We start from the raw sequence: 27,295 nt of genomic DNA on the forward strand, positions 1-27,295 counted from the left end.
GCTAACCCTAACCCCACAGTATCTACCATTTGACAGCATTTTTCACCTCAATGAAAATTTGCCTGAAGAAGATAGATTATTAAAGAAGATACATTCCCAAGAGGTTTTAAAAACCGTTTGGATTGTTTGAGACTCATATTTTTTGGTTTGAGGAAAAACTTCAAATCTGATGATAGGTGGGCTTCTGAGACTCTCTGCAGGAATGTACAGTTGAAACCCTGCTTAGGGTTAGGGTTAGCGATCCCACACTACGTAGAAGTTTTTTTACTGTCAGTGCTGCATTCCAGGCCCCCAGTTATCTTTAGGATAAGTGATAATTTGCTCCTATTTGGACTTTTAGTTTTCGGACAGTTTTGGTCACTTTCTGTATACTGCCCCATTCATTGATTTTATCCCAAAACTGATCCAGAAACAATTTAAATCTGATGATTGTTGGGCTTCTGAGACTCCCTGCAGGAATGGTAAGGCTTCTTGACTTCGCCTTGTGCGCTTCTGTAACAGGATTACGTTTGAAACCCTGGACTGCAACAAATATGGATGAACATCTGAAAGATGCATTGAATTAAAGGGTTAAATGAGCAAAATGAGGCCACATTGGTCTCTGTTTTCCAATATTTAAAGCATGCTCTCCTCTTGGAGGAAATCCAGTTCAGAGTGGATGGCAAAAGGCTTGTGAAATACCGTGAAGCTTATGGTGAAGGTATGGTTTTTTACAAAGACGTCTTGCATCTCAAAGTTTTTTGTGTTTAAGAAAACCAAAAAAAATCCTATTGTCCTGAAAGTTGACTTGGTTTTATTTAATTTAAACTAAATGTTACCTTGCAGAAAATCAACACTTTCCAACTTCCAAATTCTATTTAGGTCTCTTCGTTCCTGTAATTCTGTATTTTCCCTCATCTCACTCTCCTTCCTTAATTTTCTGCTTTCTGTTTCATTCCTGATTCCTTCCTCCTCCTCCTCAGTATCTCCAACCTGTTTCTTTCCTCTGTTCCTAGCAGGCAGCAGGTCCAGTCTCTGGAGCAAGGTATGAATAATTCTGCCTGTGTTTATTATTGCACTTAGTTTAATGGGAATTTCAGTTGGGGGGAAGGATTGGACAGAACATGTGATGTCATGCCTCCTCAAACATAACTGATTTGAAGAAAAGCCTTCTATCTAAATTAAAGGAAACCGGATGGGATGAAATGGGGATGAAAAATAAAAAGGCAGGAAGCTCATCGGATAAATATTACCACAGAAGTATAGAACATGGATTAAATGACATGAAAGGAGGATACAGATCTTTTTTTCTCATTTACGTGGCTTCGGTAGTTGATAACATTACTGTACCAGTTTTAGAAATCCTGTGATAAGTTCTGATCTTGGATTTAGCATGTTGAGAACATAGGAATTTATACTAAGAGATTACAAATGTAAGCAAAGTGTGTGGACCCTGTCCAGCCATTTCAAGGTATCCAGCTATGAGTTTCAGCAATGTCGTTGGGTGGTGTAGTCTAGGCTCCCACAACGGATTATATATAGAGAGAGCTTCTCATTCTGGGCTAAAATACACAGCTTCTTCAGCCTTGAATATACTTTTGGGCCCTTGGCATCAGGATTATCACGTTGTATCCAAGATTTTGGAAGCTATATAAGTCTGTGTTTGTTATAGTCATGAGAGATCTGCAGGAAAGACCAAACTGCACATACAGTGCCTTGCGAAAGTATTCGGCCCCCTTGAACTTTTCAACCTTTTGCCACATTTCAGGCTTCAAACATAAAGATATACATTTTTTATTTTATGTGAAGAATCACCAACAAGTGGGACACAATTGTGAAGTGGAACGAAATCTATTGGATTTTTGAAACTTTTTTAACTAATAAAAAAATGAAAAGTGGGGCGTGCAAAATTATTCGGCCCCTTTACTTTCAGTGCAGCAAACTCACTCCAGAAGTTCAGCGAGGATCTCTGAATGATCCAATGTTGTCCTAAATGACTGATGGTGATAAATAGAATCCACCTGTGTGTAATCAAGTCTCTGTATAAATGCACCTGCTCTGTGATAGTCTCAAGGTTATGTTGAAAGCGCAGAGAGCATCATGAAGACCAAGGAACACACCAGGCAGGTCCGTAATACTGTTGTGGAGAAGTTTAAAGCCGGATTTGGATACAAAAAGATTTCCCAAGCTTCAAACATCCCAAGGAGCACTGTGCAAGCGATCATCTTGAAATGGAAGGAGTATCAGACCACTGCAAATCTACCAAGACCTGGCCGTCCCTCTAAACTTTCAGCTCAGACAAGGAGAAGACTGATCAGAGATGCAGCCAAGAGGCCCATGATCACTCTGGATGAACTGCAGAGAACTACAGCTGAGGTGGGAGAGTCTGTCCATAGGACAACAATCAGTCTTACACTGCACAAATCTGGCCTTTATGGAAGAGTGGCAAGAAGAAAGCCATTTCTCAAAGATATCCATAAAAAGTCTTGTCTAAAGTTTGCCACAAGCCACCTGGGAGACACCCCAAACATGTGGAAGAAGGTGCTCTGGTCAGATGAAACCAAAATCGAACTTTTAGGCCACATTGCAAAACGATATGTTTGGCGTAAAAGCAACACAGCTCATCACCCTCAACACACCATCACCACTGTCAAACATGGTGGTGGCAGCATCATGGTTTGGGCCTGCTTTTCTTCAGCAGGGACAGGGAAGATGGTTAAAATTGAGGGGAAGATGGATGCAGCCAAATACAGGACCATTCTGGATGAAAACCTGTTGGAGTCTGCAAAAGACCTGAAACTGGGACGGAGATTTATCTTCCAACAAGACAATGATCCCAAACATACAGCAAAATCTACAAAGGAATGGTTCACAAATAAACGTATCCAGGTGTTTGAATGGCCAAGTCAAAGTCCAGACCTGAATTCAATCGAGAATCTGTGGAAAGAGCTGAAAACTGCTGTTCACAAACGCTCTCCATCCAACCTCACTGAGATCAAGCTGTTTTGCAAGGAAGAATGGGCAATAATTTCAGTCTCTCGATGTGCAAAACTGATAGAGACATAACCCAAGCGACTTGCAGCTGTAATCGCAGCAAAAGGTGGCTCTACAAAGTATTAACGCAAGGGGGCCGAATAATTTTGCACGCCCCACTTTTCATTTTTTTATTAGTTAAAAAAGTTTCAAAAATCCAATAGATTTCGTTCCACTTCACAATTGTGTCCCACTTGTTGGTGATTCTTCACATAAAATAAAAAATGTATATCTTTATGTTTGAAGCCTGAAATGTGGCAAAAGGTTGAAAAGTTCAAGGGGGCCGAATACTTTCGCAAGGCACTGTATCTGTGGTGTTGATGGCCCAGCTGTGGTGCATTTTACCTTAGACAAAACCATTCTCCCATGAAGGTGATTGGAGATGCTATGCTATCCTCTGGATGAGGTGTTGGACTGATGTTCTTACTATCTCCTTAAAGATCCTCGTGAGACTTTTCAAAAGAATAGGTATGTCAACCCTAGGATCCCAGACAAATTCTACATGGAGCTTGAAAAAAATCCGTCTTTCTAAAATATTTAATTCACGAAATAAATGGGATCACTCTTGAAATTGTAAGTATTCAATGTCTTAATCAAAGATAATTTGTGATCTTAATTCACAAAGTGAATTCACACACAATTAAGGACACAATTGCATTATTCTCCTTGAATTCCTCATGTTCTAAACACCATTTCAAGAAAGCTTGAAATTGAAAGGAGGCCACTTAACCGATCTTCATTGCATAGTTATTTAGTACTTAACAGATCTAACATAGCATTGTACCATTTCTTAAAGCAGGTGGGATTAATTTGCTGTGTACTGTGTTTCCACTTCCCTAACATCTGTTTCACAAAAAGACTTATTTTTGACCCACCCCATCTCTTTCATTCTGAAAAGGTGTCAGTCCTAAATGAGTTACAGTAAGTGTAAAAAAGTGACGGTGTGACAATGAACTTGCTGACCGTGCAAGAGGGGTAGAGAAACCGTTTGCAATATTGCCTTGTTGAGTCGAAAATGAACTTATTAAAATGCTGCCAATGGCACCATCCTTTTGCTGATCAGTGCCTGTGCAGCTCTGTAATACTTCAGCATGTGGCACAGAGCCACCTTGAGCCCGATTGTTGGCACTCTCCCTCTGCCAAAGGTCTCTTGATAATGGTTGTGCGTGGAGAATGCGGGAAGCATCAGATGTGTGAAAACAAGGAAGGCCTGGTCAGCATTTGGATGAGACTGTTGTTCCCATTGTAAGAGTGGAATGTGTTATGCCTTAAAAGCAGTGAAGTGAAATCGGGGGGGAGTAGGCAGGATTTACCATTCGCCTAAATTTTTTTCTGTGTGCTTGGCTGTAATTAAGTGACCAAGTCTGAAAGCAGGGCTCTGGTGCAAGGGCCACCCTTTCTTTTCTGAATGTAGTCTTGTCTGCGGTTCTGCTCACAGAACTGCACTCCTAGTTCCTATAGGAAGAAACTGAATCACTGACGTTTTTCAAAGAAATGAAGACCGGATGCCCCATGACAAAAAATATCATGGGCCATTCAGGCTGCTGCCCACTGTAACAGATGTTTTCAGTCACGGCTCATTACATGCTTTCAAAAGACTCCGTATTCTAAAAAATATTTAAAAATGTAACTTGACTAGGTATATATACTGTATAGGGAGAATATCCCTGATTTGGAGTTTTTAATGACCTCTCTAGTTTTCATTGGGGAGAGTTAAGTGTGAATTCTGTTGATTTAATTCTGTGTGAAAATGTTTTGCTCTTGGGACAACAAATTTTCTCAGGACATTCCAAAGACAGCTGTGATGGTGCCAGGAAGGAGAGGATTGAACCAGGATAGGTTCAACTCACACAAGTTTGTGAGTTGGGAGAGGCATTGACCGACATAGAAAATCAGACCCTCTGCAATTTTAAAATTAGTTATGTGCTCAGTGGGGGACGTCGGGGATGGAGCTTAATGTACTGGGGCTGAGAATGACCTTCGCAATGGTATGCTCATGAAATGGGTAGGGGGAGGGGGTGGGGGTCTACTTATTTCATTCTCTGCGATTGCTTCCAAGGGCAATGGGGACTAGATTAGTATGATTGAGCCTGTTACAGCACAGCCGACTACACCAGAATTAATCTCCAGATTACAAACAGCACATTACATAGAGTCACTGGGCTTCTGAGCTGAAGTGGGAACAGGTGCAAAGATGTTTCAATATCCTATAGTTTTATTTACCTTTATTTAGTTCAATAAAGTGTCTGCCTCCTATGCTGGCAAGAGTATTTCAGTAGCTTGAACAAGATGGAGGCCTCGGTACAGCAGGTGATGTACAGTAGCTCTATTTGTGTATTTGTAACATGGGAGGTTGCTTTGAACAACAATGCCACTCAATGTTTCTGATGTGGCAACTGACAAACTGTAGCTATGACTGTAGCTAAGATGGGAAAATAAAGAGCAAAATTGAAGCAGAATGACCTCACAACCGCACAGCAGAACTCCTTTCATTCACCTTCATTTTGTCAAGATTGTTGCATAAGGTAACTTGTATCATTTATTAACAAGGGATAATATCTAGGAAAATAAAGGTTTGAGAATGCTGAGAGCTCAGGTGGAGCGTGATGTGCTTAATCCGCTCGGCTGAGGCCGAGGACTGGGCATAGGACAAGGAGGCAGGAACTCTTCTGTGGAGTGAGGAGTGAATCAAGGTTTAGCTGCAAGCTTAGGCGGAGATGGGGGTGGAAGAAGGAAGCATCTGACAAATGTGAAAATAGAGGCTTACTTATGTTATTTGTGGCTTTTGGGAAACTGTCACGATGGATTGAGCCAGGACAATTGAGGTGGAAGTGACTGTTCGTTGAAGACTCTATTACCAATGTTCTTGAATCGAGACTAAATCTGAAGCAGCAATTGGACTCAAAAGCACAGTGTGAGTTCTGTCCTCTTACAACACTGTAACCCAGCTGTTCTCCCTTAATCAAGCTGGAGCAAATTGGAGGTGGTTTTTTACATAAACAGTTGAGAGTTCATACCCCCTGAATCCACAAACTTTTTTTCCTGTTGCATTAAGGTAATAGCATGAATAGAAGAGCAGAATACAGTCTGTCAAATAACACTTTCCTTTTCAGTGCTGCTCTGACAATTTACAGTGCAATCACTGAACTACAAAAGGTTAACAAAACCTAATTTATAGATGCAGCACAGTGTGAATTTGTCAAGAACGTTATAAAAATTGTAAACCCATTGATAAGCACAACTCTTTCCTGATGCTGTGACAAATGGTATGTATTTAACAGAAGTTTAGGAGGACATTAAAATCTAATGCTATATCTCTGCTCCCATACACACAAATACTTATTGTGTGCATCTTTTCCAGCACTTGGCTTTTTGGTCTTATCAGAGACAGGTGTCTCTCATGCTCACTATTGCTAAGACCTTATCTTTATTGTTTGCCTCCAACTATCCAGGGCTGTTTTTCACCTCTTGAACAAGAAGCTACACAAAAGGAACTCTGAACAACCACAACCTTTTCTCTTCATTTGAGAGTCCAACTTACCACACCAACAGCACCAGCCTATATTTATTGTTTCATATTTCATCCTTCCCATCCTTCTTTTCTCTGAAGCTTATTCCACCTCACAGGTGCAAGTGCATAACAGTCTATACCAGGTTTGACCCTCATTCACAGCCCTGAATGCTATGGCAACAGATTCCTCCTTGGTTGGTGTCTAACCAATGTGGTGTTTGCCCTCGACTTTCCCATCCCAAAGTTTCTGGGGGAGAATGCATTGTTGTCAATTCAGTTCTAACAAACTGCAGCACATATACTGTAATTGGAATGATACAGAAAAGATACTACAGGTGGGTAGCTGTGTCAGCAGGTGTGAGGAGAAGGCTCCATGGCCAAAACGTTGTGTTTTCTTTCTTCTTTTTTTTCACGGTGATGATAAACTTAGGGTACATTGAACTGGCTTGTCAGTGCTTAAGAACATTTATTTTATAGGCAGTAGTGGTTTAAGGGCACACATTTGCACAACCAAAACAGGCAACACACCGCTGCCACTGACACTCATTAGCAGTCTTTTTATGCACAGGTTGACTCGGAGATGGACATGGTTACACAAGCGAAGAGTGCGAATTCACACAAGGAGTTAACCACCACAAGATAATTAGTTGCGAGAGCACAGTTTGACATTAGTCTCTTTATAGTACTCTTGGTTAGGGGAAAAAAAGTCACCTGACTTAAAGTCTCTTGGGTTAAAGAGCTAGGAAAGATCTCCTGTCAGCAAACAGGCTGATGGTAAAGTAGAAACAGTCTGGGCTGTTGTCACAGTGGTGTGGGTAAAGATTATGTTTAGCTTCACTGGCCAGATGGGATCAGCCAAGTAGGATTTTCAATGCTACTGCTGGTAGCATTTACAGTACATACTACTTTTACATAGTGGTTATGTAAAAGGCTCAGGTTACTATTGGTTTAAAGTAATTACTAGTTAGAAGTAATCAGGAGGAATCAATGGATAAGAATGAGGGAGAAAGATGGGAGCTTGGTTTATGTTGATGATCATTATGTTGGACAACTGGGTGACTGAAAAAGAACGTGTTTCTTTCTTGTAAATCAATTATTGGGAATTGAAAGGAATTGAAACTCTAAGATATTTAAATGAAGATGGTTTGAGATTTCAAGTCTTGGAATAAGTGAGGACCAAGGTTTCAACCTCCACTTTTAGTCCTTATTTGCCTATCCCCTAGGTGGTGATTTTACAAACCTTAAGTATATTTACTTGGGCTAAAAGAGCAAAGCAAAGTGACTGTTTTCCTGTTATGGGCTTCATGTAAACCCTTGGCAAGGGTTACTTTGTGAAATGGGAAGCTTAATGCTACAAAAAAACACTTCCTGGGCTTTTTTTTCGACATTATTTGGCTTTTAAAAAATCTTGATCTTTAAATGATCATGTGAAGCTGTTCCTCTCTGTCTTTGCAATAAAGAATTTATCCATCCATTTCTCTATCTCTGCAAGAAATTATCCAATTGTCTGAAAAGGACTTTTCCTTGCTCTCACCTAGTACACCTATTAAATTATGGCTCTACTCTTGGACTCTTAAAACAGCAGAAATGTACTGTGGTTAGTCTCATTGCACTTAAGACCGTTGCTTAGATCTTCCACGTCCTTGCACCATGAGGTGCTGTAGGATAGCTATATGGATTTCTCTACTGCTCAGATCCACAGTGTCATTGAGGGTGGGGCAGCGCAGGCTCGTAGTGCTTTAGGAGGCAAAGTCAAATACTTATCAAACAGCTTTTTTTGATCATTACCCAAATGGTACACTGATCACAAACTTGAAGGAGGGTACAACGGACAGTTGGGGAGAGTATTGCTGTATTGTACAGTACTTTATGTTAAACATATTTTGAAAACGTAAAACTTAAAAAACACATTAAAAAACAGGTATTAAACACACAAACATTGTATATTTACTATACATGGAAAGTTTAGTCTCCTTTGAGAAAAAGGAGTTCTTCCCCTTTTCAATGTGCCTTCTAGTAGATTTTAGAAAACTAAATAAAAATGCGTTTTGCTTTTTCTATGCAAAATGTTGGATTTTCAGCCTTAAGATTACTTTCAATTAATTGAGAGCAAAGAAAAAAATCAATCAATCCTCTTTACTCTGTCAGTATAAATCATGGTCTTTCATTACCTGTTGTGCAATGAATAATATATTGACAAGAAATGAACTAATTCTACCAGAACAGGCCTACCCAATGTGTTTGACTTCATTATATTTTCTCATTATCTACTGTACAATCTTAAATATAGCTTCAACATTCTGTTTGCCTTTATAATTGCTGCTGCTCAAAGCCTAGATGCTGACAAAGACAAATCCACCACGACACCTGAGTCTTTTCCCTGTGGTCTCCCTCCTCTTTCAGAGTCTCACATTTTTATCGTTCTAACCCACATTTTTCTCCCCACCCACCTGCAATGCTTTGCTTTTACAGAAATTAAACTGAATTCGCCACGTGGCAGCTTGTGTTTTGTATTCCCTTTTAAGGATAGATGGTTTTTCATTGCAGCTTCAGGTGTCTGAGGTATCCCCTCCATTTACAATTAATAGGTGAAATTTCACAAGCTTACTGCTCTGTCTTTTTTACAGACTGAGATATGAAAATGAATCCTAAGAGTAACTGTGTGTTACTCTTATTCTGTAACACTTGGCACTTGGTGTGCCGTAGCACCTTTTGATTTAACAGGTGAGTCTCAGGGAAACCACAGCAAACTTGGCTTTTAGGTACAAAACTAGTGCTCTTCATTTTACAGTGTGAGGGAGAAACCCCAACTCTACAAAACAAAAGCCTAAATTCATCTTTGATTCCCTCCTTATGCTGTACATACTGAGCAGATAAGGGTGATTATCAACTTCCCAAATGGTCTTCCGCTGAGACTGTTTTTTGGCAAAGCTCTTTTCTCAAAATCTGATGGCTCCTATAGGATCCGTACACCATCCCACACAGGGTCCTCTGTTCCCTCCTTTCTCTCCTGCTGTTCTCTCATCCTGGAAGCCTCATCTTCCCACTTCTTAACCTATCACCCAGCCAATCATCTTCTAGCTTGTCAGGTGAGGGAGGGTGGCAGTGTGGGAGCGAGCTGTACTTCCCACCAGTGTACAGCAGGGAAGGCACTGATGTGTGGATTCCTCTGGGCAGAGAAGGTCATTCAAATCTGTGTCATTCCACACGGTGTGGTCCAAGGAGAGAGTCTTTAACAGCCTTATGCTAAATATAATGTTTTGGTCAGTGAGTCTCCAACTTGAAAAAAGAAATGAAACGGAAGAATAGACGATCATGGCGTCTAAAGACTGAACTAACCTACCATATGGAGTCAATACAATTGAATCCTTCTCTGCTCTAAGATCAGATCAGGGATGACACTCTGGCTACTGAATCTTAGTCTTTAAAACATCTAATCTCCTCTGTAAGGAGTTTTGTTTCTTTTACAAAAGACCCTTTTAGTATTCTCCTTTGGATTTTGTGATGACAATTTTACATTAAAAAAAAGATTAACAAGATGGGCTTAATTAATCTAATTTGGAGCCTTTATGTTCTAATGTAACCAAAAACCTGAGTATTTCTCCCCTTAAAGAGGTAGAAATTAGATTGAAGCATGTCAAACTGGATTAAAATAATATTAACATTCTAATAAACTAATTCAGCTAAAACACATGATGTAGAGAAGAGCCAGTATCCTGTTATAACAGCAGCAAACATGTTCACCTCTTATAACTTATCTGAAAGCGATACAGTCTTACTTTATATATGGCTACAAGAAAATGAACTGTTATAAGTATGAATAACAGCTTCGCACTATGATGCGATGTTCTGGCAGAATCTGCATGATCACACATCTGTCCAGACTTGGACACCATTAACGTGCTGCACCAGTGTGTGTCCATTTGTCAGCATGTGCGTGCTCTGTGCCTGAGAGGTAATCAGGCTGTTCGCTCTACTTCTTGCAAGGCTGATTTGAAAATCATGAGATTTCACTTCAACGGAGGGTTCAGCTAAGCAGTCCCTCCTGAACCCAAATGGTGTATTTCTCCCTGCTGGGAATGCTATAAAAGAAGCTTTAAAGTGCCATTTTTTTCTTTCTTTGGTGAAGAAAACATTTGCTCCATACATTCACTATAGATGTAAGGAATTTATAAGTATATACAAGAAGTTTTGGTGGAGTGGTGGCACTGTGGCTAAGGATCTGTGCCTGTGGCTGGAAGGTTGCTGGTTCAAATCCTGTGGCTGACAGAGGAATCCTACTCTGTTGGGCCCCTGAGCAAGGCCCTTAACCCAAACTGCTCCTGGGGTGCTGTATAAATGGCTGACCCTAAGCTTCTCTCTCCCTGCTTGTGTGTCTCATGGAGAGCAAGCTGGGGTGTGTGAAAAGACAAATTCCTAATACAATAAATTATATACGACCCATAAAGTGATCTTAAGTACAGCTGAGTAATATTTAATAGATGTTTCTTTAGTTTAAGCGTTATTAGCCCCAAGCCAACCTAAGCCAAAAACTACACCACTGTACAGTATATTTCAGTAAATGACCATTTGAACAGGATGTAGGTTGTATTTCACAACAGAACCATCTTCATTTGAGACTGTGATGAGAACAGTGGTTTGTGGAACTGAGATGAGTTGGTTTTTTTTGCCCAGGAATGATTGTCCAGTTTCTGCTCTTCAATCAAACTACGTCTTCTATCCTGCTGAGAAGGTCTATTGCAATAACTGTAGCTCTGGGTTCTGAGCATTTTGTCCACTGACCACACGTTGCGGCCTGCTTTTTACTTGAATTAAATCACCCATCGATCACAACCGATAAAAGCAGATTTTCCCCCACAACAATGTGGACATTTCAATTTCTTCTGTGATTTTCAGAGGCAAACAAGTCTTGCTTAGTCTTGCACCTCGTTATAGTAAATGCAAGGAGTTAATTTATTGCTTGAACCTTCTGTGCCTCAGGATGGGGAAAAGGCAACAGAACACACATGCTCTGATGTTAGGAAAAATATTTAATTTTAGTTTGCACGATGAAAAGAAAAGCTGGGCCACTTTTAAGAGGCTTCTCTGCCTGTTCTAATTATGGACTCAAAGAAATTCTGAAGACCGACTGCTGCTGAAGTGATCCTTCACCTCTATATTGGTGAGCTTTTTAATAAACTGAGTTTGAAATACAGCCTGAGACAAAGCCCTTTTGTTCACCTCCACATAAAATTACAGAGAGAAAGAGCTGCAGTTTACAAAGAGCACAGTCAAAGCTTTAGAATAATTTCTACCTCACCTTACAGTATATGGGAGGTATCAAACCATCCTAAAAGACTAACTCAAATGAATAATAAGGTAATAGTGTAATCATTTATTAATATGATCGATGACATTTGCTGAGTTTTAGCAACTTAGAGTTAAGATAGCTGGTTATGGTGCAGATTGGTTACATTTGACCAAATTCCAGAACTACCTACCAACAGGAATCTCCTAGGATTCCTCCCATTCATGTCTGCCTTAATAAATTAACTCCCAGTGCCTCAAAGGAACTATTTTTAAGATGAGCAAATGGTTTCACTTCTAAATGGAACTCAACTCTCAACTGCATGAAGTTTGTAGGAGATTGCGGTCCTCTTGCTACCTGTTCTTCCCTAATTTAAATACAAAACAGGTGAATGATTTAGGAAGTCAAGTGGTGTTTAAGAATCTGGATCAGCTCTTCATCAGGTTGCTCCTATTAAATGCTCAGCTGTGCCAGTGTGTACTAATGTAAGAGGCTTGGGCTGTATCAACCAAATAAATTCATAATGAGAATAAAAATAAACAATCTGCTCTGCGATAGACTGGCATCCCATCCAGGGTGTACCCTGCCTTGCACCCATGGTTTATCAGGTTAGACGAACAGTTAGAAAATGAATGGACTATTCTGGTAAACGCTTGCTAGTAGACTGTAGGAAAGTGAGAGCAAGCCTGCAATGTTTTTTTCTGTGTTTGCAACATCTGCCTGCACATGAAATGTGTTTTGAGCCTGTGTATGTTACGCTCCGGATTGAGGGGGTTGTGTAACCAACATGCATGCCAAGAACTCGCTGTACACAAATGGCTACATACAGTATGTAAGCAAAACCCGAAATGGCACAAGAGGAATTGAAGTGCTGATCAGCCACCAGCTTTGCTTGTGTAAATATGAGACAGTATTAAATCTAATGAGGGCTGGGAGAATTAGTGCTATGAGCCAGTGATTCTGTTGCTACTTTATTACATAATCCTGGGAGGATTATAGAGAATACCTCATTTAGCTTTTCCAGCCCTTGATGTGGGGGGAGGGAGGGAGAGATGTTGAGAGATGGAAAGATTAAATAAAAGACACAGAAAAAGACTATTTCCATTTTGATTGAGAGAATTGTAAAATGGGATAGAGACACAGGGGGTTTGGTGTTTTTATCTGTGCTAACTCTATTCATCTTGACACCTTTGGGAGAGTTTGGGGCAACAGTAAAACTGTCCATCCACCAATCTTCTAACCACTTCAGGGTTGAGTGGGAACCAGAACCTATCCTGTCAAGCAACAGGCGCAAGGCAGGGTACACCCTGGATGGGACGTCAGCAGATGCACACACTCACACCAGGGCCAATTTTCCCAGAAGCCAATTAACCCGCCAGCATGTGTTTGGACTCTGGAAGGAAACCCATGCGAAAACAGGGAGAACACACAAAACTCCATACAGGTATCAGCCCAGGTCCAAAATTGAGCCCATGAGCCCAGCGCTGCGAGCCTGCATTTCTAGTCACTGTGCCACCCATGAGAAGAAAAGTTGCATTTCATTTAATTTACACATAGAGAATGGGATCCACTTCAACTGCTACTGAAGAGCAGCACCCCCTTATTGTGCAACAGCCATTATTCACAAGCAGGTTCAGTTACTTGACCATTTGAATTAAGAGGCAACTTTTGTGGGGCCAGACTGAACAATTTAGCCATGATACTGAATTTAATACCCCTACGCTTACAAACAGCGCACTGGGATCTGTAATGACCAAGCAGTCAAGACCCTGATTTAGTCTCTCGTCTGATGAATGTAACTCCTACAGCACACTGTCCCAGGTCGCCATACTGTTGCATTGCTTTAGAAATCCCAGATCAGAAAGAAGAGCGCTGCCTACTATACCATTAACATCAACCAAGTCAGTACTGACAAGGCCATGATTTGTTTAGCTTTTAGACATCTGTCAAGTCCCAAGGATGACTTTTGTTTCATCTCTGAGTTGCGAAATAGTAGATCAAATCTATATGATCCAGGTGAAAATGTCTTAAATACATTTTTCGGACCAATGATGGAACACCTCATTCCGCTGTCACTTTAGAGAGACAGGTGGGTAGCTAATTCAGCATGCGTAGGCTGCAAAAGACAAGTAATAGGTTTATTCCATGCTGAAAAAAAAGAAGAAAGAAAACACAACACTTCGGCCGTGGAGCCTTCTTCATGAAGTGTAAATGTCACACCTGAAGAAGGCTCCATGGCCGAAACGTTGCGTTTTCTTTCTTCATTTTTTCAGCATGGAATAAACCTATTACTTGTTACTTTTGAGAGACAATTGGCACAGCATAGAGCAGATTATCAAGTCGTGATGTGGAGACAAGGATTGTAAGAAAGAGAAGAAATCAGAGAAAACCATTAACCCATGAAGCTCACTTGGTTACTGGAAGTTAAACAAAAGCTGAATTCTCAGATCAATTGATAAAATCACCTTCAACAACTTGTTCCAACATCTGGAAGAAAGCATCTGTTCTCAGTTGCAGTGCTCCTTAAATTTTATGCCTTGCTTCACAATTGATCTCGATATGGCCCGTTGGATTCTGACAGGTTCATTGGATAACTTAGAAAATACGTTGCAAAAATATCCTTCACAATGGAACTTTGCACTGATAAGAAACACTGTTTACTGAAAAATGAGAAGTTCTGCAAGATTTATTCTCATATGTTCTCAGATCTGCTTATCTGTGATATGTAAATTGAATACATTACAATCACACAGGTGATTTTATTATTGCTATAATACTGGAAATTCATCTTGCTGTCTCCAGTTTCTATACCAATTTATATTTGTGTATATTTTATAAAGCTGGGCATTTTACTGGAACAATCTGAATGAATGCACTATTCTAAGGATACAGCAGATGGATCCCAGGTAGGAAATAAACCCTCAAACCTTCCACTTACCATATTAACATATGTTAAATATTAAAAATATTATATTCACTCTCATATTAGACTATAACTAGTTCTGTTAATTACCAAAGGACAATATTATACTGCTACAGTTGTGATAGAATATCCATTATCATTGTATGTACACGTGTGATTTTATGTAGAAACATGGTAGCAAGGGAATCTGAAGTCAAATTAAATCCCTTTTGCTTTTCTATGGGATCATGAACATATTTTCAACTAATCAATTAAGGGTGCTTACTCCTCATCAGGTGTATCTGATTGATACCTTAATGTACATTGTCTGCATGTACAGTATACCAGCTCATGGGTGCAAGCACAGTAGCAGAAAGCACTGATGACCTGTATCTAAAATTCCTAAATTCAACAAAGACGTGTTACATAAAATGGTCATACACTTACTGTCACGGCTGCTACAATACACCCATGCATAACACTCAAGGATCAGTTTAGTGTTTTTTTTCTCTTATCCACTGATGACATGAAAACAATGGGGATATTTCTGGCAAGAACCACCTTGTTTGATCTTTTTTAAGTCCAACTCGGGGAAACAATTTTGAACTGACTTGTTTATCCACCAGTACAGCGTTCACTCTTAAATATCCAATTTAAATATCTGCTGTCGGCTCTGGTTTGCCAATACTCTTACAGTAGGAGCATGTATGCTGGTGATCTTTTTTGATGTGATTCCTGGAGAAATCTTTAGAAGCAATATGCTATTCAGAATAATTCACTAATATATTGTTTCTTAAGTCAAAATCACACATTACTTGGAAATAAAATGCAGAATGTAATATTAAATTAATGATGGCATTCTAGATAAATGAACTGTTAAATGTGTTGCACTAATAATACATTATTGTAAGGAGCTATGAATAATAAGCATATACTGGGATATACAGTACTGGAGAATTGTGAAAGGGGATAAAGATTTGACTATAGAGCTGAAACCAATGAAATCAACTGTGATCCATGAGCTGGGTACAGCTGGCTGAATACGTTAGACAGATTAATTCTATGGAATGTGTAGTGCTGGCTCCAATGAGCACAAAATTCCTGCATGTGCTGCTCACTGCACAATCCTGTTTTCCAGGAAGCATAGAACACGTCTAAATCTCATACTGTATGTGTGTTGCGGTTTCCCAATGCTGAGGCGTCAGTTATGAATCTGAGCTCATCGGAATCATTTTAAACCACCGCAGCCAATGATGATGCAATATTCCTACTTGAGCTAACATTGAAAACCAAGACTTTTGAGAATATTTGCCCTGGCGTGAGTGCATGTCTGTCTATGCCTGTGTGTGTCTGGCGATAGATTAGTGTCCTGTACAGGGTGTATCCTGCGCCTGTTGCTTGCTGGGATAGGCTCCAACTGCCCCATGACCCTGAATTGAATGAAGCTGAAAATGTATGGATGGATGAGAGCCCAGAACTGTAAGAGTCCTCTGACTAAAAATGTCTATGGTTTCTGCAGTTTGGGGGGTAACTGACCACACACAGAATAAATTCCACATTTGACATTCGCATGGTCTTCATTGGAATCTGAGAGACGGCGTTCCAGTCCCTTTCTCTGACTGAGTTCACATCTCACTGTTTCAGAGCAGGTGAGCGGGGCAGTTTCCATACACTGAACACTATCGGAGAGAGGCAGGGGGGAGGAGGGAGACAGACTGTAATCGCTCTGTATTTTTTTTCAAGCGCTGTTTGTCCGTCACTTGTCTGAATCCATTTAACCTGAGCATTCCTGATGCGGCCTGTCCACTTGCCTGTCATTGTTCTTTCTTGCTGGTAACCAGTGCATGGTGGTGGCAGAGTCTGTCTTTCTTCTTTCACTCGGTGTCCTGATGCTGATGTTGGGGCAGTGGAGCGAGGGGGGGGGGGTGTGCGCAAGGAGAGAAAGAGAGCTGGAAAAGAGTGGATGAAATGGCGGGGAAGGAGCAACAAGGAGGGATTGGGAGTGATGGAGAGAGGGAGAGAGAGAGGAAGGGGAGGGTTTAGGGAAAGAGAGAGAGTAAAGCATGCTGCAAGTGAAGCTGTAATGTACTGTGAGCAGCTGAGAGAGACACAGCCGCTTGATCCTGGCGCTTGCTGCAAAGGGGATGAGGAGCTGTACTTTGACTGTGGAGCCATGCACAGCTCAGCTCAGCTCAGTGAGCCTGAAACGAAAGGCAACTAAATCAAGCCAAGTAGGTGCCCGAGCTGCATGCTTCGAGCCTCCCTCTCCTTTTCCTGAAGGACAACTGGATGCTTCAGTCTCGGAGTTGCACATATCTTGAAGCTTTTCTGACTCTGAGGGGACCCAGTTCCACTACTGCCTCAGAATGTCACCTTCTGCCTGAGCTCCCTGGAATTTACAAAGACAGCATGACAGGGGAATCGATCTTATTACCCTTTTATTTTTGCCTCCGTCCTCGGATTCAAATTCACAGGATGAATTTGCCTTTGGAGGAGAAAATCCAAACCGCATTGGCTGCTTGCTTTTCTTTTTGTCCCGGGGAGTAAAGAACAGTTTTTTTTTTAAAACCCTGTGGAAAACTTTAGTGTGTGGGGTTAGGCAGATTCCTATGCCAAGGGCTCGGATGTAGGGATTCATGCGTCTTTGGTGTTTTTTTTCTTTTGTTTGATTTGGGTTTTTTTGTGGGTGATGTGACTTTTCAGATCTCCTTCCCCCATCTGCCAGAAAGGTCCAGCTGCCCTCTTGTCTGACCCCTCTCCCCTCCTCCTTCCCTCCCCAACGCCCGCCAGGAAAGGCCTTTGGGAGCTCTTGTCTCCCCCCCCCATCACCCTCCAAAAATGGCGGCGCTCGCCAGTTCCCTCATTCGGCAGAAACGAGAAGTCAAAGAGGCCCAGACCAATCGGCCCATCTCCACCAAGAGAAAAGCTTGCACGCGAAGCAACAAGTCGCTGTGCCAGAAACAGATCCTCATCCTCATCTCCAAGGTGCGTTTGTGTGGAGGTCGGCGGGGGCGACTTGAGAAAAGACCAGGTAAGTCCAAAGTCTTGATGCAAAAGTAACATGGTTTTGTGGACGATAGAAAAACCACAAAGGGCTTTAAGAAGTTCATTTTTTTTGCTTAAACCTCATTTCTTTTTTGTTTTTAGAAGCTATTATATATGTTAATTGTAGCTTTGTTTCCTGTCTTTATTGAATTATGATTGTTATAGATAAAGTTTTGAAAATCGAATAAAATGTTTGTTTTTTTCAAAATCACATGTGCCCTGGCACAGGCCACTAGGTGGAGCTCTCCCAATGGGGCTGTTTCTGTTTGCTTTGGAGAATGATTACGTTCCTTATAGCTCTCTATATGCTGTTGCTTAGTTAGAAAGTTTTAATTGCCTCTTACCTGAGTCTTAAAAGTCATTCAGCTAAGATGCTCACTGTCTACATCACCGATTGTGTGTTTTTGGTACCAATAACTGAGAGGAACTTCAGCATTTTAATTGGTGCTTAAAAAAGAAGCAAGATGTTGATGCTATTTTAAAACAATACGGCATCTAAATAAGATGCTAAATCAGTGTTCTGTCTTGGATTTATGAGAAGATTTGATTTTCATTCAAATCAGAAAAAATCTGTGTCAAGACAAAAAGTGATACATTTTTGGATTGGCCACTGAATTTGGAGTTTTTTTGGCTCCGTAAGTATTAACCTATGACAGAGGTTGTAAGAAACAACAAAGAGCATGACATACAGTAAGAGTAGTCAGTTCATGCAGAACGTGGGTAAGAACTTTTCTATCTGGAATGTTGCTTGCAGATAATTGGGCACCTTTTAAAACCATTTTACCAATAAATTAGTTTTGATCATTTCTTGCAGTTGTACCACACTTCACGTCCTGGTATCCAGGTCTCAAAGCATTTGGTACGTTGGACAGAATCTACTTTAGCCTCTGAAACTACTTCACCAATTCGGATGAAGGTGGGAATGTAGGAAGGCCAACGGTGAAATAGTGTAATTTAGTGATCTTGATATAGCATCCCCTCAGGAGGATAATACCTCCTACTGCACAGTGACCTCTGCCACAACAGTGGGGCATTAGTATGTACACTCTGGACTAGAGGAAAGAGCGCTACCTACTGTTCCACTGACACCACTGGTAGAAGAAACCAGGTTTTCCTTAGAGGTCTCTCATCCCAGGTGTACAGGTCAGACCACATACTAGTAATGTTCCTGGTAAAACAGTAGGTGATGGTTCTTCCTGTTTAAAACTTCCTGTTTCTTCCTTTATTTTGCGCTCATTGAATTAAAAGTTTTGCATGTCACAAGTTGAGACCTGCTGTAGATGTTATGTAGATTACATACAGTATATTACTGTGCAGATGATAGTGATATTAAAACAGAATACAGGATTATGTTTCAGCAAATGTCTGCTTGTTTCTCCTGTTATTCAGTCATTCTTGTTGATTAAGTACAGGAAGTGTATGTGAACGTCAAAGGGTGTGAGCTTATACAGGTTGAGCTGCACTAAGAATGTTTTTCTTTGTGGATTTTGTATTCCTGAAACATCAGATAATTCCTTTTACTTTCACAGCTCAATTTCTATGAGACTGCAACAGAATCCAAACCGAAAGCTAAGAGTTATTTCTGTAGTTAATGCTACATTTTTGTAGAGCAATTGAAATGTACATATACAAATACATTGCAGTTTTTACTGACTTCCATCCGTAGAAGTCTGAGCATTCCAGTTTTAATATTTACTTTAAAAATGTGTAAGCATCATCTGGTATTCAACCAAATGGAATATCCTTGGAAGGGGGTGAATGCATTTGCAAAGCACTGTAAATACTGTATACTTGCAAGCTCAGTACTCAGCACTGCTGCCTAACAGAGCTGGGGCCCTGGACCTGAGGTGCTGTCTGCATGTAGTTTGCGTGTTCTGTCTGTGTTCACGTGGGTTTCCTCCAGGTGCCCTGGTTTCCTCCCACAGTCCAGAGACACACAGTACTAGAAGGCTGCAATGGAATAAGTAATAGGTTTATTCCATGCTGAATGAGAAGAGAGAAAACACAACGTTTCGGCTGTTGGCTTCTGGGAAAACTGGCCCTGGTATGAATGTGCCTGTGTCTGTTTGTATCCCTGATGGACTGGCCTCCCATCCAGAATGTACCCTGCCAGAGTACCCCCCATGACAAAGCCTTTAGAAAATGAATGGATGGAATTTCTGACCAAAACATGGTCACTAGAACAGACAGTGTCATTCAAGCAAGGCTGGTTTGAGGAGCAGGAGATAGATGTTTATTACATTCCCTGCCCAGTACAATCCCCACTTCCCAGACCTACTGAAAACTGTTGGAAGTAGTGGGATAAATGGAGCATGCAGCTTAGTTCCACACATCATTACTCCCATCACTACTGCCACTGAAGGTGAGTCTACTGACAGAAGGGGAGGAGCGTGAGCTGTAAATCTTTCAAGATGCTGAGTGAAACACGTCACAACCCATCCAAGCCTGTCAATCTTACATAAGCAGATGCATTCATAGCTGTTGAATCTTGCTCCTGAAGTGCTGTAGTCCTGTAGTTTTAACAGACAGTCTTAAAAGGTCAATGAGCAGAGATCTGAAAAGTGGGTTACCTTCTAATCAAGCAAGTGATTGATCCAATTAAGCAATCTGGAGATAATCTACTACAAAACAAAAACATAGGATTCTACGGGTCTCCAGAACCAGGGTCAGACACCACTGGATACACAGTATAGTACTGTAAGCATACTGCCTGTACATAGGAGAAAATACAGATTTTAAGTTGTATACAGTGCTTGAGTGAATTTAACAAGTAATTTGTTTCAGGATCTTCACATCTAAAGTACTTCAGCAGTGCAGAAACTCCAGTTATTCAGTTCAGTACTTTCAGGGGTGATGTCACAAGAGTTTACAAAGTACCAACTTTGAAGATCAACTCCAGTTCCTTTTGTTTGCTGGAGGCATTAGTTCTATATCACTGACTCATAGCACAGATGGGAATGGAATGTGTTCAATTGGAACTTTTGAAATGGTCCAGGTAGCACTCGAGTAGGAGGCATATTTGTGTGTGTTGGTTGCAAGTTTTGCAGTAAACTAAAATCTTTCCAAGTTATTTTACACATGGGTGGCAATTGATATGTTCAGGCTTATGTTCAGGCTTCTGTTCTCTGTGCATGGGTTAATGTATTTGCAGGTGCTACAGCTTAGTCTGTTATTAATTATATGGATTGTCTAACCATCAACTCTACCATTTAATGTGGTAATGTGTTTGAATTTCAGTTCTTTCAAAATATCCCTAACTATAGTATGTGTAGTACATGTGAGGTGAAGAGTAATGCACAAAAGTAAAAGCAACAAAGATAACAAAGATGTCTTCCTGTTGCAATTAATATTCTTCTTTTTATGCCTAGAGATGTATTGAGGTAATTAAAATCTATACAGTATACAGTACGTGAACATTACGTAACTACAGTAGGATTACAGATTTCAATTTTGAAGTTATTTCTGTTCAATATATGTACCTGAGGACACAATTGCTTTGCAGTGATCTATTTCCAAACTGAATGATTCCTTCAGAAGAGTTTGGGTTGAATGTTACACATTTTAAAGCCCAGAATGGGTCATTTGGTTTTTGAAATCCTTATCTCCACGATGTTTGCCTCCAGCAATGCATCGCAAAGCCAAGACACATCAGAGCCTAACCAGGCTCAGCTGGAGGGGAGAAATATTTGAACACCTTCACTTAAGGAGGGTTGTGCATATTAAGTTGTTTGTTTGGATCTTGTTCAATTATTAAAAGCAATTCTTGAAAGAATAAAAATAAAATATTGGATAATGATATAAACTGTATAGCAAGCCTCTTTAAAAAGGAAAAAAATGTGAATTTGTGGAACAGATATCCTAGGCACTATTCCCTTAAGGATGTTGTAACTGGGACAAAATTACCAGTTGAAGGGAAAATTGAGTTGCTGAATTGTGGTGACCTCAGTGCTCTGCTGGGTAGAGTAGAATACAGGAAAGGTTTCAATGGAAAGACAGTAGTTGCAGTGAAGACCTTGTCCACAAACAATTAAGGATTTCCATCCATTCATTTCCTAACCACCTCATTCAATTCAGGTGGCAGGAAAGTTGGAGCTTATCACAGCGAGCAACGGGTGCAAGGCAAGGTACACCCTGGATAGGACACCTGTTCCTCACGGGGCACACACATGGACACCAATGCACACTCACAGCAGGGCCAATTTTCCTAGAAGTCAGTTAACTACCAGCATGTCTTTGGACTGTGGAGGGAAACTGAAGCAGTGAGAGGAAACCCACATGAACATCCAAACTCCACGCAGATAGCACCCCCGGTCTGGAATTGAACCCAGGGCACCAGCAATGTACGGCAGCAATGCTGTGCTACCATCAACAAAGGATTTCTTCATTTTAATTATGCCGGAAGCATACTGTCACATAAAACACAGAATGGTAATGGGGAAAAGAGACTGTAGATACTGACTTTCTCTGCATCCTCCTTCAGTGCTACCCCTGTCCAAGATACAGGCCAATTTTAGCTAAGTAACCTAAGGAAACTTGGATTATTGTTTAGGTTCTAATTACCAAAAACAATGTGTTTAAAACAATGAAAATAATTATGAACGATTTCAATGCAGAAATAAGGGAATAACAAAAAATATGTCTTTAGTACTGTTGGGTTAATAGTAAGCAAAGCTGTTTTTGAGTGCTAATTTGCAGCTCATCAATGAAAGATCTGGCGACTGTATACACAACAGGCAAGAAAATCGCTCCTTTTCACTTTCAAGAAAAATCAATCCCAAATTTATGCATGAAACAAGAGTCTTCCTGAAGCATCCTTATACATGAAAATCTATTTTAGCTTCTGCAAAGCTTGATGTTTGCCTCATTCCACCAGTTTTTCATGTTCATTGTGTTCTAATTGAGTCATGTGCGGTAGAGTTACATTGTTGTTGGTATAATCCCACATAAATCCACAAGAGGGCACTAAAAACTTCCTATCTAGACTGCTATGCAGCCTAAAGGTTGGCAATTTATGAGATAAAGGAAGATTTCTGTAAGGGTAGAAGGTTTTGATTGATAAGAAGAGTGCCGTGTGATGAGAGTTTGGTCTGTTTTATGCCCAGGATATACTTATTGTAACAGTTTACTATTAGACAAAGTAAGAGTGGCCTTGTGGTGCAGTGATAAGCATTGCTGTGTTGCAGCACTGGGGCACTGGGTTCAATTTCAGACCTGGAGCACAGTGTGTGTGGAGTTTGCATGTTCTCTCTGTGTTTGAGTTTCCTCTAGGTGCTTTGGTGTCCTATGGGTTGTAAGCCAATGGATTGTAAGGCACTTATGGTTTATACAGAAGCTAGTGTTCAGCGTGTATCCTGCCTTGTGCCTGTTGTTTGCTGGGTTTGCTGTGACCCTGAATTGATCAGAAAATGTATGGAGGACTACTTATATAAGATATACAGTAGTATATAACAGGAAAGAAAAGCTTAAAAGTGTGAACTGGTTTTCACAATTTTTACCTTCCCCAGGGAAGTTTTCTGTATGAAGGGAAGCCAACAGTCTAAAATTATCTCCATTCCTAGTAACTCATCACTGTTCGGCAGTACTCTTACTCACTGGGTGGAAAATGAGGTGATCCTGCACTGAGTACACTGCACGGGGGATCAGTGTGTTTGTCAGGCAATTAACAAGTTCATCATTGTGCATACATTCTGGGCACGGCTATAAAAGAGGAGAGCGTGACAGGCAATGGGCCATTTCGAGATTTCAGTTTTGTCTCTTTGGGAGAGGTTGTAGGACATCATAAACAAACTGGAAAATAGGCACGTGAGGCTGAACGAACTCTTAAACTTCACAGATAAAAGGAACTGGCAAGAGCTACAGTGCCTTGCGAAAGTATTCGGCCCCCTTGAACTTTTCAACCTTTTGCCACATTTCAGGCTTCAAACATAAAGATATAAATTTTTTATTTTATGTGAAGAATCACCAACAAGTGGGACACAATTGTGAAGTGGAACGAAATCTATTGGATTTTTGAAACTTTTTTAACTAATAAAAAAATGAAAAGTGGGGCGTGCAAAATTATTCGGCCCCTTTACTTTCAGTGCAGCAAACTCACTCCAGAAGTTCAGCGAGGATCTCTGAATGATCCAATGTTGTCCTAAATGACTGATGGTGATAAATAGAATCCACCTGTGTGTAATCAAGTCTCTGTATAAATGCACCTGCTCTGTGATACTCTCAAGGTTATGTTGAAAGCGCAGAGAGCATCATGAAGACCAAGGAACACACCAGGCAGGTCCGTAATACTGTTGTGGAGAAGTTTAAAGCCGGATTTGGATACAAAAAGATTTCCCAAGCTTCAAACATCCCAAGGAGCACTGTGCAAGCGATCATCTTGAAATGGAAGGAGTATCAGACCACTGCAAATCTACCAAGACCTGGCCGTCCCTCTAAACTTTCAGCTCAGACAAGGAGAAGACTGATCAGAGATGCAGCCAAGAGGCCCATGATCACTCTGGATGAACTGCAGAGAACTACAGCTGAGGTGGGAGAGTCTGTCCATAGGACAACAATCAGTCTTACACTGCACAAATCTGGCCTTTATGGAAGAGTGGCAAGAAGAAAGCCATTTCTCAAAGATATCCATAAAAAGTCTCGTCTAAAGTTTGCCACAAGCCACCTGGGAGACACCCCAAACATGTGGAAGAAGGTGCTCTGGTCAGATGAAACCAAAATCGAACTTTTTGGCCACAATGCAAAACGATATGTTTGGCGTAAAAGCAACACAGCTCATCACCCTCAACACACCATCCCCACTGTCAAACATGGTGGTGGCAGCATCATGGTTTGGGCCTGCTTTTCTTCAGCAGGGACAGGGAAGATGGTTAAAATTGAGGGGAAGATGGATGCAGCCAAATACAGGACCATTCTGGATGAAAACCTGATGGAGTCTGCAAAAGACCTGAAACTGGGACGGAGATTTATCTTCCAACAAGACAATGATCCCAAACATACAGCAAAATCTACAAAGGAATGGTTCACAAATAAACGTATCCAGGTGTTTGAATGGCCAAGTCAAAATCCAGACCTGAATCCAATCGAGAATCTGTGGAAAGAGCTGAAAACTGCTGTTCACAAAAGCTCTCCATCCAACCTCACTGAGCTTGAGCTGTTTTGCAAGGAAGAATGGGCAAGAATTTCAGTCTCTCGATGTGCAAAACTGATAGAGACATACCCCAAGCGACTTGCAGCTGTAATCGCAGCAAAAGGTGGCTCTACAAAGTATTAACGCAAGGGGGCCGAATAATTTTGCACGCCCCACTTTTCATTTTTTTATTAGTTAAAAAAGTTTCAAAAATCCAATAGATTTCGTTCCACTTCACAATTGTGTCCCACTTGTTGGTGATTCTTCACATAAAATAAAAAATGTATATCTTTATGTTTGAAGCCTGAAATGTGGCAAAAGGTTGAAAAGTTCAAGGGGGCTGAATACTTTCGCAAGGCACTGTATAACTGAGACCAGAGGTCTATTACCTCTAGACAGGAATGATATCTTATAACAAGCCCAGGGTTGGGTCTGAGGGTGTACAGTGTAACATCTACTGTAAGTCTCTGGATTCCCAAGATTATGATTGTGTGTGAGGTATGGTGGCGCAGTGATTAATATTAATGCTTCAAAAGTGCTGAGGATCTGAGTTAAATTCCTGGGGGGCTACCTGTATGTTTTTCCTGTGGTTGCATGTGTTTTCTCTGGATGCTTTGGTTTCCTTCCACAGTGCAAAAACACACTGGCAGGTTAATTGGCTTCTGGGAAAATGTGTGTGTGTGTCTGTCTGCATCCAGGGTGTACCCTACCTTGCACCCATTGGTTGCTGAGTTAGTCTCTGGCTCTACCGCAGCCACATAGGGGATAAAGTGTTTCGAATTTGGATAGATGGATTATTGTGTGTTAAAAGCCCCGCTACAGATGTTGCTGTTGCATTATTGAGCAATCTCTTTTACCCTGATTGCTGTGATCTGCCTAGCTGTAGAAAGAGTGGCAGCACTGCTAGAGGTACCCCTGACTCTGGTGATATATATTCAGTGGGGAGTGTTGTCATCTAATTAATATTGCAGAAACTCTTTTACATACTGCACAGTCAAGATGTATACATCATCTGCCAGGACGAGAAGGAGGTTGTGTCTGATGGTCAAGTCCACATCGCTGGTGCATTAATGAAATTGTGGAGCTTGTAGGTCACATTTAATAAACTGCCTGTTATACACTGAAGATCAGTGTTAATGAGAAGGTGCTTGATTTCCTAAGTGGTGTTGAAATGATACCAAAACTCACCTGCCCACACCCCCTACCACCACCACCCAAATGGATTTGTCTTTTTAATCCTTGATAAAGAGTCTCCTGGTTATATCTGCATCTCAGCAAAAAGGGTACTTTTTCAGACTGAATTGAGGCAAATGGCTATTTGTATTTGCACAGATAATTTATCTGTTTGATTTTACTCTTACTGTTGCATGAGCATGCTGCCTACTGTCTGCCACAGTTACACATCACCATTGCATTGTAATTACTGTCTAATCTGAAAAATGTGTTAGTAAATTTCCTTTTAAAGGACACATTTTAAGGCAATTAGCTGAGGTTAATTTCAAACAATCAATAATGAATGAACTGATCCCCTCTCACTTATGACCGTTGTTATATACAGTAAGCTGGGTTACTATAGGTTGATATAAGATAAATACAGTGCAGAGACCTATGCAGGCTACAATGTGCCAGCTGGGTGTACAATAACTGCTTAAACCCTCCCCAGGACAAAATGGATGGGTGGGTTGAATGCTAAATACTAACATTCGCTCTTTTCTCCGTGTATCTGCACACGCACATACCCCACCTTCGCCCCCACTGGGTGTGGAATGTCTCTGTACAAGCGGTAGGTCTGTCCTTTCCTGCCTCGCTGGACTGCAGCTGTTTCTGGGAAGGCACGTCAGTGGGCAGTGTTCCTGCCGTGGCCCGCTAATAACTCTTTTACGAGATGCTGGGAGAGGGTTGGTGCTTGCCTGCCCCTGCCAGGGTATCTGCACTTGTCACTGTGAAGTGTCTCTTCAGTGGAAGCAGGTGGGAAAAGCCAGCACAGTCTCCATTGAGAGTGTGGAATACAGTGAAAGCAGCACTCATCCCAGGATTGAAAGTGTTCAATTCTTCCACTAGGATTAAAATCAAAGCCATACGAGTAGCACCGCCCTCCCAGCCAACCCAAACTCATCGAGCATAGTTTGAAAGATCACAGCTTCTCCCTGGCTCTGTGAGTGTTTTTATTACTGTAGTAATTTTTAGCTACTTTTTGAAGTCATTGCCAAACCTTTCCTTTTAAAACAATCTGCCAAGTCTTTGAAACAAAATATTTATGAAGTGTAAGTATAATTTTTAGCCATTTTCAATGTTGGTTTGTGAGGCCAAATTGCATCTTTGCATTGCTCTTGCAGACATGAGGGACTCATAATAATTTAGTAACTCCTGATGGTGCAAAATCCCAGTCAAAACTAAATATCGTTTTATTAATAC

General features: G+C 40.9%; 1 protein-coding gene across 2 annotated transcripts in view; it reads left to right on the plus strand.

The window, feature by feature from the left end:
- The first annotated feature begins 16,820 nt into the window (after positions 1-16,820).
- fgf11a (fibroblast growth factor 11a) overlaps positions 16,821-27,295 on the plus strand; it is an 81,025-nt gene continuing 70,550 nt past the window's right edge. For both annotated transcript variants that reach the window (XR_001477774.2, XM_015340453.2), the window contains exon 1: positions 16,821-17,743. Coding sequence is in view for 1 of the 2 variants with exons in the window: in XM_015340453.2 (XP_015195939.1) it covers positions 17,551-17,743 (193 nt within the window). In the remaining variant the exon portion in view is untranslated. The remainder of the gene's footprint in view (positions 17,744-27,295) is intronic.

The sequence above is a fragment of the Lepisosteus oculatus genome, chromosome 3 (assembly GCF_040954835.1).
Source record: "Lepisosteus oculatus isolate fLepOcu1 chromosome 3, fLepOcu1.hap2, whole genome shotgun sequence".
Classification (NCBI taxonomy): domain Eukaryota; kingdom Metazoa; phylum Chordata; class Actinopteri; order Semionotiformes; family Lepisosteidae; genus Lepisosteus; species Lepisosteus oculatus.